Genomic DNA, 14366 nt, shown 5'->3' with positions numbered 1-14366 from the left:
AAAGCTAAAGCCCTTCACATGATGTCTCCAAAAGTTAGGCGAGAAATTACGGTATATATGTAATTCTCGTGTCATTTAAGATGGAGCAATTTCTATCTTTCCAGAAATCCCGTCTCTTTTCACTAATTAACCGTAAGGAGTCATATATACAACTAAATAGATGATCTCCACTAAGTTATTTTTTAACATGTAAATATGTCACCTCAAGACATAACTGTACATGGAAAGTACTTCTCTTATGCAGGTTATCTACAGATGTACCAGGACTCTTAGTTTATGGTCCTCTCTATAACACGTGGAGAATCAAGACCTGTTTACAGAGGTGTGTACACGATTGAAGGCTATGGTGAGGGATAGCAAAATGTTCTTAGGATTGCCCCCCCCCCCCCTCCATTGTAGGCATTATACGGACTTCAAATGTTTCTTTGTATTTCGTCTTTTTATTTTTCGTTTATGTGAGAGGGAATTTTTTGGCTGTGTGCAACTTAGTTATGCAAAGGCCAAGTGTGATGCTTAAATTCCCTCTCACATTAAACGTACATGGAAAAAATTCACCTCAATATGCAATCATTCATGAGAAAAGGCTTATCACCCTAGAAATATTCAATAAACCGAGAGTTTTGTGGAAGGATCTACCTCTCTGTACGAAACGGACTAGGATTCATGTACCCAAGGACCTCCCCCAGTTTGCTAGGCTCGTAGATATATCTCAAAAATCTCTTGGTCGTTTACATGTACCCTGTACACATTCCCACGTAATAAAACACAAGCAAGGTGTAGGGTTTTATCTCCTTGGAGAGTTAACCTGGGTAAAAATATTCAGTTTAATAACCATTGTTTTGTTTACAATACTTGAACTTATTTCCACCAACTTGAGAATTTGCTTTGGAGACAATGACTTCTTTTATAACTTGTGCCCAAAGTTTTCATTCTAACAAACTGATTTTTTTTTTGTTGGACTGACGAACTGATATTGCATCGATAATGTTTTCATGCCAACTGGTTAGTTTTAGTTGTAACGATTATATTGGTAACCAAATTTGTTTCTAACAAAATAGGATTTTGCTTCCGTCTATCTGCAAAACAAAATGGCTCTTCGGTTAGTATAGCATTCTTGTGGCACCAGGCTAGCTAGGATTGTCAAACGAATGAGGGTTAAAGTTTGGGAGAATGGAGCCAAAGAATTCCCCTTCATCTCTTCTCTCATCGTCCGTTCATCGAGAAATAATGAAATATATAGTTTTCAATGACACCGAATTTCAATCAGGGCGTTTGGTCTAGTGGTATGATTCTCGCTTTGGGTGCGAGAGGTCGCGAGTTCGATTCTCGCAACGCCCCAATATTTTTTTGTTTCCCCGGGCATCAGGGGAAGGAAATCACCAAGAAGATTATTATTTTCAGCTTGAGAAGAGAAAATTATTCAGCAAATCAAATGGATCGATTGATTTCCATCCATGTTGCTTCTCATCTCAGCGCTCCATCTACTCCTAGAACAATTCACAGGAATCAACAACCTGAGTACAACATGTATCCCAAACAACAAGCATGAAAAAGGCAAAAAGGTCAAGGTGATGAGATCATCTACATAGCAGTACATATGTGAGCTTAGGTTACTTATTGCTCGGCGGTCCTCTGCCTCTTGGAGCACTTTGCCTGCACGGCCAGCGTGGCCGTGGTGCCCGGGCAGTTGAGGTCCCCGCCGTACACCTCGTGCGACACGGCCAGCACGCAGCTCCTCTTCCCCACGCACGCCTTCTCCACAATCTCCTTGGCCTTGGGCGTGTGGCAGTTGCCAAACGTGTAGTTGCCGCAGATCCCCAGCGGGTTCCCGTAGCTGGCGAACACCACCTGCTGGATCATCTTCTTCTCCGGGCACGTCAGCACCGCCCGCGGCTTCAGGTCGTCCGCCACCATCGTCAGCTGGCTGTCCTTGGTCTCCCACGACCGCACGTGCCCGGGGTTGGTCTCCGAGATGAAGCTGCAGATGTTGTCGCGCTTCACCGTCAGGATCATGATGGCGTCCGGCCGCCCGCCTTCCTCCTCGAAGATGGTCAGCACGTTCCCCGTCGGCTTCAGGAAGCACCGCGGCACGTGGTACAGGTACTGCGACGGCCGCCCCAGCGCGTGCTTGTACGAGCTCCAGTATCGCCCCAGCCCTTCGCCGTTGACGAACAGGATGCCCTTGCCCATCGGGTTCATGTCGATCACCACGGGGTCCTCCCCGCTGGGCATGTCGAAGCGCCGCCGGTACCACGTGAGCGGCTTGTCGAACACCGCGGGTTGCCACTGCACCTCGCCGCCCTTTTCCGTGAAAGCCTGCTTGCGCTCGCCGTCCAGGCCCACGATGTGACCCCACCCGTTGCTGGTGAGGTCCAGCGTCCCCGTGTTGAGGCCCTGGATGGTGACCGAGTGCACGCCGGCCTGCCGGCGCTCCAGGTAGGACCCGCTGTCCTGCAACCCCAGCGTGCTGGACAGGATGGAGATGTGGTTGATGCCGACCTTGACATCGATGGGCTTCTCCAGGCTGAAGGCCTTGTTCATCTTTGTGCCATGGCCGCAGCCGACTAACTTCTTGTTGACGAACGCCACCATGGCGTGCCCATGGCTGCTCGCCTCCAGCACCGGCTTGATGTCTAGCCTGGACGGCAGGTCCTCAGGGTCCAGCAGGAAGCTGCCACCCACCGTACAAACCAGCAAAACATTGGCATTGGCATTCGCATTCGCAAGATACTATAGTAATACGTAGAGGAGAGACGTACCTGGTTGTGTACCAGAGGTAGTCGGTCTTGTCCTTGGTCATGTTGTAGGCCTCGAGGGGCTTCTCGCTCCGGTCGGTGCTGAACTTGTAGGTGGGCACCTGGTCCCCCTCCGTGTACATCTCCCACACATTGTTCTGCACCGTCTGGTCCGTGAAGTGGAAGGTGCGCTGGTTGTGCTGCGCGTTCACGTATTGCGTGCTGAACACCACCGTCTTGCAGTCGCCCAGGATGCTGACAGACCGCCGGGGCACGAAGTACTTCTGCCCGCGGAACGTCACCGTCCCGTCCTCCTTGGTGTTGTGGTTGGACAGGAACGCCACGCACACCTTCTGCTCCGGGATCTCGAACACCCGCGCCTGCATACCATACCATACCATACCATACCGGTCAGGTCAATCGGCGATCATAACAAGATAGCAACAAGAGAACTGAAGAGAAGAACCTCGTAGAGCTTGCCCAATGGCTGCGTGGAGGGGGTCCCAAAGAGGAGAGCGTTCTTGCACAACCTCAAAGCATGGTGCAGGTCCTTCAGATGGCCCCACTTGGGCTCTTTGAACATTCCTGGACCAACCAAAACGTTCATCCATGAATCAACATAGTTAAGCATATTCAGAGTTTGAGAGGATTCATCTGTCTCTGCTTTACCGAATTCGTCGAGAGGCGCCTCGTCGTAGTATCTCGGCATCACGAAAGAGGCACCCGTTCTTCCAAAGTTTGTTCCTCCGTGGTACTGTCCACACAGGCAAGGCAACCGTGTGATTCTGTCAGAAATATACTCTAGTTTCATCCTAACGCCATGTCAACAACAGGTTGGTTGGTTGGTTGGTTGGTTACTGGACGGTACCATGTAGTAGTTCACCATGCTGCCCCCCACCGAGAAGAACCGCGCCACGGCAAACGCAATGTCCTCGGCAGATCTCTGAGACGGAGGATCACCGAATACTCTGTATCTGCAAACGCCAACAAAAAACAATTCAGCACCCGACAGTCTCTCCTTGATGGACAAGGTGAAATTGATAGCTGAACTCACTGAGCAGTCCAGTTCTCGGTCCATAACAGGGGTTTGTTCTTGTCAACTGGACCTGGCCATGTATCTCCGCAGTGCCTACCGTTGCAGGTAGGAATCTAGAGAGGGAAAAACAAGATTATGGCTTAAGCATGGTTAATAAATTATATCATGGTAAAAGAAACTTAAACATGTCAGATCATGCTAATAAATTACCACGTCCGCTGGAGCTTTAGTCTGCTTGCACATGATCCATGGCACCCCGATGTCGGTGCTGATGGCCATCTTAGCTGCCCATTCGATGTACCTGGTGCCGTTTTCTTTGAACGCCGCTTCCATGTGCTGGTACTCATTCTCGATCTATTTTTTTTCAATGCAGGGTGCATTTCATTTGAGAAAGCATACATGATAGGTATAAGTATTCAGCAGGAAGAAAAAGGGTCAAGATATGCATGCAGTACCTGCGCTAGAATGATAGGGCCTCCTTGTGATGCGAAGAGCTTGGCCTCCTTGAGCTTGTTCACTACGAGAGTGACAAACTTCTGCATGAGCTTCTGCATATGTAAATAGAAAAACCAAGGTGAGGACGCCGTTTCAATTATTTCTGTATGTAGCAAAATTTACGTCGAGCTTTTTTCTTTCTCGAAATGCATCTAGTTTTACCGTTGAGAAAGGAAAAGAAATGCATCTACTCCCTCCGTTCCTAAATATTTGTCTTTTTAGAGGTTTTAAATGGTGACTACATACGGAGCAAAATAAGTGAATCTACACTTTGAAATATGTCTATATACATCCATATGTGGTGACCATTTGAAATCTCTAGAAAGACAAATATTTAGGAACGGAGGGAGTAGTTTGGTATGTCCGCAACTAATAATTCTGTGTGGTTTGATGGTGTGATTGATCACCTTGAAAGGCTCATTGTCTGTGCGGAATATGATGTCGGGGACCTCCCGGAGCCAGTAAGGCAGCCCTCTGGAAGAGGAAAATCACAGATTAAACGGAGACCGTGAATGCAGATGAGCCAGAAATCGAGCAATACACGATGAGATTGAGATGTGAAGCAAAGAGACGAACAAACCCATGGTTCCACTCCGCCTGGACAAAGGGCCCGATACGGACCATGGCGTACATCTCATGCTCCTGGATCAGCTTGAAGAACTTGATCATGTCGTACCTCCCCTCGAAGTTGTACTGAAATCGACCGTGGATGGATCCAAGGAAGAATGGACGATGAGCAGGTACGTAGGTATACGATGAGATGAATGAGATGGGGAGTGCGTGACAGTTACCACGCCCATCTCGGGTTCATGGACGTTCCAGAAGACGTAGGACTCGATGACGTTGAGGCCGCCTTCCTTGGCCCTGGCGATGAGGTCGGGCCACTCGTGGAAAGGGCTGCGTGGATAGTGGATGGAGCCGGAGAAGAAGATGTCCCTCTGTCCGTCCACCATGAGCGAGCGGCGGTCGTACGAGATGACGGTGCCTGGTTTGGTGAGCTGGTAGGCGTCCCCGCCGGCCACGAGCGCGACGACGGCGATCGCCGCGGCGGCGAGCCGGACGTGGAGGAGGGACATGGTGCGTGGAAGCTAGGGGCCACAAGTTCGCGCTCCCGCTAGTCCTAAAATAGGAGGGAGGCGTTGAGTTTAAAGGGATGGCGCTGTGGCCGCGCGGGAGCGCAGGGAGCGACATGCGCGCGCGCCATGCCCTCCGTCCGTCCACGCATCAGCATCACCCACGAAACGGTTGGCCTCGGCGGCCCGCGCGTGTGCGGGTGCGGAGCTTCTTGGTGGTGGTTTTAGGCGGGGCGGGTTTTTTTCTGACTGGATCAGCCGTGGATCGGCATTGTTTGCGGCGGGGTTGTTGCATGCCGTGCTTCAGTAGCCTTGAACGGGCATCGTCACGCCGTCACGGTCACCTCCGCCGGTGCTACGACTTCCACCTTGAGCCGGCGACGGAAGACACTGCGTGGAGGAGCTCCGGACGTGCTTTGCTATGACCATCGCCTCCGATCACTGATGCTACTTGTGCTCAAGACTGATGAAAACAAATGCAAAAGCTGATAATAACTTCAATACAAAAACAATGATAGGAACAGAGATCTTACTGGAATAGCGTCCGAGAGCAATGATCTTCTAGAAGCTCTATCTTAAATCCCGGCCCCGCAAAACAGGCCATTCCTTGGCTGCTAGAGCCGTTGGAAGCGACACAGGTGTCGGTAGGCTTGTTGGCGCAGATCCATAAAATATTATCTTGCTCTGAGAGTTGTATCTCTGAGCTTCAAAAGCATGTATCTGATCATGGTGGGATTCGATACCACTGACGCCCCATTCGACCCATTTCCAGCATGGATCTGATCTCGAAAAAATGACGTGAAGAAATAAATATGAGGCTAAAGTAGTGAAATGACAAAATGCAGATAAACTGAAAACTGTATGAACAAACTTGCTAAACTAGCTGGGATTTCTTGACAAACTAGAAACTATGATTGAGAGCTTTATTTGAGAAGACTTAACATGGACTGGAGCAACTGAAGGTCTGAACACTCATAAATAAGAAAACCGTCTAGACAAGCATAACTAAATCTTAGTGCTTGTAGGCTGTGTTGGACTTACGATCGAAACAATGAATACTAAATTAAGAATGAACAATGAATACTAACTAACCTACCTATGTGGTAACTGGTAACACACAAAACTGAAGAAAACGACACCCAACACTGAAACTAGTAACATAACTGAAGAAAATGACACCAACCCCTACAGGTACAGAAAAAAGCTAGAAAATGAGCAGGGACTTACTGGAAAATGACAGAGTGAGTAAGCACTAGGGACTTATAGACTGATAGACTGAACAATGATGCAAGCTCATAGACTAAGAAACAAACTGAAGAACTTAGGTGAGGAAGGATCACAATTGACAAAAATTTAAAAGAAACTGATAACTGAATTATTAACTATAGAAAATTGACAAAATTTAGTGTGACTGAACAATGATGCAGGCTCACAGACTAAGGAAATACTAGCACGAGTACTGATTAAAGAGATTGAGCTGAGGTCAGATTAATAGGTAATGAAAACTAAAAGAATAAAAGAAACACTAATGACTGAAACAAAATTATATAAAGGTACTGAAAACTGAAGACTAGACTACAGAAACACTGAAACAAAGATTCTAAAGAGACGGAAAACTGAAGAACTAGAGATAGAGAGAAAAGAGGGTTGAATAAACAAGACAGAATGGTGGTTGAATAGTAAGACTCAAGAAACACTGGAAAGTGAAGGACTGAAGGCAGAGAAAAGAAGACTGAAGAAACAAACACTTCCTAAAGACTGAAGAAACAAACACTTCCTAAAGACTGAAGAAAGAAGACTCAAAAGAGACATGATCTGCAATTTCCATGCTTGATGCTTGTTGCTCACATATTTGTTTTTGAGTTCATATTGTATTTACAAGAGACTGAATTTTGTAGGTGAATGACAGTGGGAATGAGGATATCCAGGATCAATGCCTTGGAAGCCAAGAAACTATATTCATGCAGGTGCAAAAAATGGATGAAAAAAATGCTTCTTATTTTTTGCTTATTTTTTATGCCTTGCAAATTACGTCTGGAAACCGACAGAAATATTGACGATGATGAAAAAGCCAAACTTCTCTTATGTTGCGCTGTTGCGGGGTTATATTGACCTAAATAGAGGCTCTCACAGCATCAATGCCCAGGTGCGCGGAACATTTAAAATTGATTTTTAAAAACAACAAAAAAAACACATGCTAAGGGAAAAAATGAGATAAACTTTGTGCAAACTCGTGTGCAGGGGCAGGAGTCGTGCTCGTATGTTAGTGACATCGGTCAAGCAGGTAATGAGGGTGAAGCTCTGGTACATTTACCACAAACAGGGGTGGCTCAAGTATTGGAAAACACCGACACGTCAACCAACACACCAAGACTTGAGGTAGGGTGGAAAGAATAAAATAAAATCGGAAAAAAGGACAAAAGATGTGGAACTTATATGCAGGGCAACAGAACGTTGAGAGGAAGAAAAGCTAAGACATCATCGCCAGGAACTTAACTACTGATGTCGGTTTGCAACTGCAGCAGTGATAGAATGCAGCAGCATCCTCGAGAAAATATCCAGCTTCAAAATGAAAATGATGAAAATGAAAAAGCTCCTGACCTGCAACTCTGATTTTCTTTGCTTGTACCTGCAAGAATGAAAAAAAAGTAACAAAAGATACTATTTTATCAGTCATTGTATAAACTTCAGAAAAAAGATAAAGCAAAAAAGATTGACAGAAAGGTTTACAATTTTTTTCGAGAAATGTTGAATGGGAAAACTTGAAAAAAGAAGAGAAAAAATTGTTGGTATCTATGCTGAACCAAAACAAAAAATGCTTGCACGGGCGATTGAAAACTGATGGGCATATGCAGAATTTGTTTGCTTTTGTTACTGCTTGGCTTGTAGCTTGACCTGTAAGAGCCTATGTTACCAAAAGAACAAAAAAAAGATGGCGTCGTGCAAAAGTTGAACAAAAAACAGGAGAAACAGAAAAATGCTATGAAGAAAAACATAGCTCCTCCCTGGCCAGCCAAACAGTCAATGATCCATGAGCACTAAATTCAGAAAGCACTACTGCTAAAAAAGTCAATATAACGCGAACAAACAAAAATAGAATTGACATATCCGGCAACAACCATGCCGTCATCGCTGTTCAACGCACGCGCATGGCACAAAAAAGGGCTTGTCTGTAGATCCAAGACAAAACTTCCCCATTTACAACAGGCATGAGGTGTCTGCACATCCAAGACAAAACTCCCCCATTTACAACGGGCGTGAGGTGTTTGTACGTCCAAGACAAAACTCCCCCCTATCCCCCTCCACTAACAATGTTCTTTGTGGTGTTAAAAAAAAGTTCTTTGTGAGACATCGGAAAAAAAGTAGGCGAACTCTCTTTCTCTTGATATACGTCCAACAGGCCCAAAATACATAGAGAAACCAAAGCTATCATGCAGGATTGTCGACGAAATCACCCTGTAGAAAAGAAAAGAGAGGAGAATCACATAGAGAAAGTAAGACAACAGTTAAAATCACAAAAATAATGAAAAATGCAAAACAACTTTAAATATATATATATATATAAGTGAAAATGAATAAAAATTAAGGAAGAAAAACCTGTAGGTTGAAATCAGTGACAAGCCTCTTGTCTGCGGTGTTTTTCTTCCAAAAGAATAGTTGATTCATATATTGAATCCTTATATTCTGGATATCATCCTGTGAGAAATGCTTCCGCGGATCCAAGGCTGGTTCCCATATCTCCATTATCTTCGTTGGGAAAAATCCACAATCATCTCTGCGAAAATTAAGGTTATGTTACAGAAAGCAAAATCAAGAATGAAACGAATATGAAAACAAAAAATAGCCATGACAAAAGATCAGATGTCCAAAACACAGGTCAAGAACAGCCCCCCATGAAAATATTATTGAAAAAACAGATGTGTAAAAATCAACAGGCACCTAAAAAAAGAACTAACAAACTAAAAACTGTTGCATGATATAGAAAGAAAAAAGAGGAGATGATATGAACTGTGAACAAAAACTACTACAACCTGACAAGTTGTCTAACCTCCCTGATTGGATAAGTGATTTTTAGGCATTGTAGTTCAAAAATATGAATTGGAGTTTGCTGCAGTTGAACTTCATTTTGAACTATATCCATTGCAAGAAAGAACTAAACAAAAAATAGGCCCTCCCATCTTCGAGGCACATCGATCTTTCACAACTGGCGCGCAACCTAGCCGACCCGTCTCCTGGTAGATGTTGATTTCTTCAGGTGTGTTCAGAGAAACTAATTCAGGGGTGCTCTGATTTTTTACTGTTGGCCCCTGAAGAAAGTGACTTCGAACAAACCTGAATTGGAGGCACTACAATGCAAAACATGATCACCAGAACATACTGAAAAATTATAATAGCCAATACATAACAGGTAACGGGAAAAATTCAGGTCCGTTCGTTTTAATGTGAAAAAAACACACCAAAAATAATTGTGAACTTGCTCCCAAAACTCGGGCCTGAGAAGCAAAACCATCTCCATGATGAAGGAATTACTTAATAAGCTGAATAATGTACAGAACATGCTTAAAACTGAAATAATTTAGTACCAAAAAGTAGCTCTCATTCACTGAAGTGAAATAATCTAGTACCAAAAACAACGAGGCGGATTTGGGGATGAAATTTGGGGACAGAGTGACACACGCGCATAGGTGGCTGCAAAATATTCAGGATCGTTTCTGATGAAGCACTCCAAATCGCAGAGGTGAACTAAGCTATCACAAAACGTTCCTACCCAAAAACCAGCTAGCTGAACAACCCCTGCGACATGGCTCTATGCCCGGCGACCACGACGATGAACTGAGTCAAACACATAAAGAGGCAGATCACAGAGAACAACAAAAATTGGACAGAGCGAGGACAACAGGGAGACGGGAGTATACCTTGCGCCCCACCGGCTCCGGCGAATACTACATCACCCATCGACGGCGCTTGCTGGTGGCGAGCACGAAGGGGTAGCTACGGCCGAGCTCCTCTCCAGACCAACACCTCTCTTGCCTGCGGCCCTCCCTGTGAAGCACGCCTCCCGCGAACAAACCCCGCTTGTGGGGTGACTCGCCGGGCGCCGTCTTCGCCTGGCCGACCTGCCGCTAATCACCGGCGAGCGGCGAGGAGCTCCCCGTTCCCTCCGCCGCCTCGGCCAACCCCTTCCAATCCCTTCCCCAGCTAAGACAAAGGCCGCCGCCCCACCGACTGAATTAGAAATTCAAAAGACAATGGAAATTCGCGAACCCGAAAGCCCAACACAACACAAAAAAAAAGACCCGGTTCACGCGAGACTGAGGTCGTAAGACGCGCGGAGATGCGTGTGGATCGGACGGACAGAAAATGACCCAAGACGAATTCAAAAACAGACAACTGAAAAATAGTACTCCCTCTATTCATTTTTGTAAGTCGTTTAAGACAGCTAAAATTGAATTGTTTTAGGTGTTGTCTTAAATGTCTAAAAGGTCTTACAAAAGTGAACAGAGGGAATAACAGTGTTTTTAAAATTTACTGGTCATTGTTTCCTTCTAAATTTTCTTCTCAGGAGAGGATTTGTGCTGCATACATCATGTCTAAAATCCTTGGTGCCAAGATGAGGTGTTATTCTAATATGTTGGTTTAAGCTTTTAATTCAAACTCAAGTCTGGGATATATAGTTCACCGTGATCTTTTTGGCTTCTTATATAATTCATCTGTATGCATGCATGTTACACTTGTGAGTAGGAGAGGAGAGGAAGACATGATATGCTATGTACTACTCCTTGTTTAATCCCATTGATTCGCTCAGTGTCCACTACCGTCCTATAAAAATGATCGATGAAACTTTTCGGTGAAATAAAAACAGATCCGCTCTCCCTTCTGGGCTTCTGGCCAAAGTGAAAAGACAAAGAATTCTTCTGGGATAGTGGCGCTTGTGCCTATTGTGTTTCTGGTGGGATGCCGAGGTAGTGGAAGTCGGAGCGCTCCCGACGGTGGATGTACGCCGAGGCGGCGGCCTCGGATGGCCATGCAACGACGGGCCTATGGGGTAGGTCCGCTGCTTTGCTTGGCATGGGCGGCGACATGGTGCTGCGGGGGTAGTGAGTTCGTTGGCTCGGTCGACGCGATCTAAGGAGTCGGTCTGACTGGAAGTCAGGGCAGCGGCCCCGGATGTTTGGCATGGCGTTCGTGGTCTGCGGGCGGTCATCTCGGGTAGCAAGGGCTACAAGGCGCTTGAGTCGTGCGGCGTTGTGGCTCGCATGCGGGCGGGGATGTCGGAACGGCGGCTCCGGCGTTGGATTCGTGTGTTTGTTGCGATTGTAGCCTTGGGTCGTGTGGTCAGCGAGGCTTCGTCGCTTATGCGGCTGTTGGTCTGGTTTTCTTCATAAACGAGTCACTCTATTAGGTTTTTCGATCTGGTTTTTCTTATAAACTGGATTATCTCTCTTCTTCTATAATGCAATGCCTGAGCTTCTGGCCCTCTCACGAGGATTCGTAAAAAAAAATAGTATCTTAAGTCCATAACTTTTTCACCGTCGTTCAACTTTCTTGCAAATTAAATTATGCAGGCTCACACTTTGCATTAACTTTCTCTGTAACAATAGTTACATTTTCTTTGAAACGGGACGGTCGTTGCATGTATGAACACTGAAGTCCCTGAATATGCTTACTGGCGCTACACTGTAGTTAAAATTGTCCACTGACTTGCATATCCAGTGATAACATGTGATTGTATTGTGTAGGCCAATAAAACAAATTATTCTACATTATACATATGCTGTTAACATTACATTGTTTCTTTTTGCTATATTTACAATTTGCGATTTCTGGAAGTGAAGAAAAATAGGGCAAACAATGTGTCAGCATATAGGTTTTGGAAGGCCATGCAGTCCATGTATGTTATGTAAAAAACACATAGGGGCAAACAGTGTGTCAGCATATAGGTTTTGGAAGGCCATGCAGTCCATGTATGTTATGTAAAAACATGAGATTTTTGATAAGATCGAGCCAGGACGAAATTGTTAGTATTATTACTGCTCTTCTGCTCTAGATTAACATGGCTCTGTACATTGTTCTTAGGTTGGCTAATATAACCATCTCTATCAACATATTCTACGACATGACACTATGTGTGTACATTGACTCCATATCCATGTCTACAGATAGTTTTGATGAGAGGAAGTTGTCCATGGTTGTATCACAGGTTACCTCCCACAAGTGGTTAACCTCTTAATTGAGTACGGTAATAGTTGCTCTACTTTGAAGACCATAAACATAGTTTACAAAGAAATCATTAGCCGCCTGTAGAAAGTTTTGTAGTCTTTTTGTTCTTAATATAATGTACTTGTTTTGCTGCCGCATTTATTTGTACTGGTGGTCAATTTAGACGCCTAGTGTATGTAATATGTTGTTTTATTTCCTATATTTGCACTAATGGCGGGCTTTAATGCTCAGTGGATGTAATATGTGTAATAGATGTAATAGCCTAGCATAAGTTGCTTGCTTTTTTTCTTATTGTCTTCTTTATTTGTTTGCTTGTAATCACTACAGTTCTTTTTCCGCGGATTGCTAGTAACCTTTTTTGTTTGAGAACTAGGCCACAATAACCATGGGCCACATACGGACCGTTGTAACCATGGCCCCACTACCTACTGTAGTATTGGTCTTCGGGCCATAGGATCCATGGACCTGCTACAGGCCGTAGGATCAATGGACCTTCTATGGGCAGTATGATCGATTGGCCAAACATGGGCCGTACTATTCGTGTACCAATAACGGACCGCAATATGGGCCGTAAACGGGCTAAAATGGGAATCATCTGTTTATGGTTCTGACCATAATGGGTCGTTAATATGCCGGTATGTATAATGGGCTTAATTCTATCGATGGGCATAACGGGTCGTTAATGGACCGTATTAGATGACGCTAAAAAAACGAGCCAATGGATTAATGAGCCACAAATGGACGGACTGTAACCACGGACAGAATTTGGCCATCAGCGGAACAGCCCAGTAATGGACCGTAACTAATCGAGTGCTGGAAATGAGCCCAAGAATAAAGGGCCAATTCCATTCTTGCCCCTAGTTGGTTCCCACCCCTGGGTTTTGCCCTTACTTTTCGGGCATGCTCAGTTTTGCCCTTAGTTTTTCCCCTCCGTCAGCTCGAATGCCCTTCTGTCACAGCTCCACTTGGTCAGCGCCGTTTGACCGTGACGGCTCGACATTTTGGACACATTTGCCCCTGGGTTTGATACCCCCTCCCGTTTAGTCGTCTTCTAGCTCCCGCTGCACAAGAAAATAGAGAAGCGGCTAGGAGGAAAGGTGTGACATCGCGGTGTGGGGAGAAGCGGGAAGGACCATGGCGACGTCGGCCATCTCGTCGGAGAACTCGTCGCCGGCAGCCGAACAGGTTTTATAGCTCATCTAGTCCCCTGCTTTTCTAGGGTTTGCTAGATTTGGGGGTTAATTTCCGGATCTTGGCCTGATTTAGGTGGATGTGGTAGGCATTGTTCAGCACAGCTCTGAGTTCTACTTGGCAGACTTGACGTGCTGTGGCTTGGAGCCGCGCTTGAAGCATCGTTGTCCGGGGCACCGGCTAATCCCGGCTCGTCGTGTCGCCTGGGGAGGCGCAAGCACTGGACATCGTTTTTTGGGTTGCCCTCTCGATGTATGATTTCATTTTCATTGTATTTTTGTTTCCATTTTCTGATTTAACTTTCAATGATAATTTTAGTCAAATTTATTGATTCAGTTGCCAGATGAATGTGAATGGGTAGTTTGGGTTGACCCACCACCTCCAAAACGTGTTGGTCGTGCCTTTGAAGAACTGCACTGAGTGATCGAACATAGATGGATCAAAAGTCACCATCTCGAGAAGAGAGCAATTGATCTTGCGAAGAAGAATCATGCATTGAACAAGGAGTTGAAGAAAATGAAAGAAATGATGCGCATAGGGACAATGTTGTTTGCTAGCATTTTCATTTGTTTTCTAGCAATCTCAATGGTTGTCTGTGCACAGAATGCACATTAG

At 45.4% G+C, this 14366-nt stretch overlaps 1 protein-coding gene and 1 non-coding gene across 7 annotated transcripts; one reads left to right on the top strand and one right to left on the bottom strand.

Annotated features, from left to right (window-relative positions):
• Positions 1-1266: 1266 nt before the first annotated feature.
• On the top strand, positions 1267-1338 carry TRNAP-UGG (transfer RNA proline (anticodon UGG)). The gene has a single exon. It is a non-coding gene; the product is annotated as a tRNA-Pro (tRNA).
• Positions 1339-1416: 78 nt separating this feature from the next.
• On the bottom strand, positions 1417-10584 carry LOC125525892 (beta-galactosidase 11-like). Of its 6 annotated transcripts, none has more exons than XM_087538137.1 (14): positions 10256-10584; positions 8937-9114; positions 7837-8795; positions 5873-6118; positions 5058-5802; positions 4847-4959; positions 4674-4740; positions 4227-4319; positions 3982-4125; positions 3790-3884; positions 3604-3709; positions 3202-3489; positions 2760-3115; positions 1417-2671 (listed from the first exon to the last, which is right to left on the bottom strand). In XM_087538137.1, exons 5-14 carry the CDS (start codon positions 5340-5342, stop codon positions 1615-1617), a joined length of 2604 nt encoding a protein of 867 aa, XP_087394263.1. In that variant the 5' UTR covers positions 5343-5802; positions 5873-6118; positions 7837-8795; positions 8937-9114; positions 10256-10584; the 3' UTR covers positions 1417-1614. The 6 variants fall into 6 exon arrangements, with proteins under 6 accessions (XP_087394263.1, XP_087394264.1, XP_087394265.1 ...); XM_087538138.1 differs by having other exon boundaries at positions 7941-8795; XM_087538139.1 differs by having other exon boundaries at positions 3202-3320; positions 3405-3489; positions 5873-8795; positions 10256-10583.
• Positions 10585-14366: the final 3782 nt, after the last annotated feature.

The sequence above is a fragment of the Triticum urartu genome, chromosome 7A (assembly GCF_056163025.1).
Source record: "Triticum urartu cultivar PI428250 chromosome 7A, HENAU_Tu73, whole genome shotgun sequence".
In the NCBI taxonomy this organism is placed as follows: domain Eukaryota; kingdom Viridiplantae; phylum Streptophyta; class Magnoliopsida; order Poales; family Poaceae; genus Triticum; species Triticum urartu.
The sequence above is the reverse complement of the archived record's forward strand: the minus strand, read 5'-3'. Positions and strand labels throughout refer to the sequence as shown.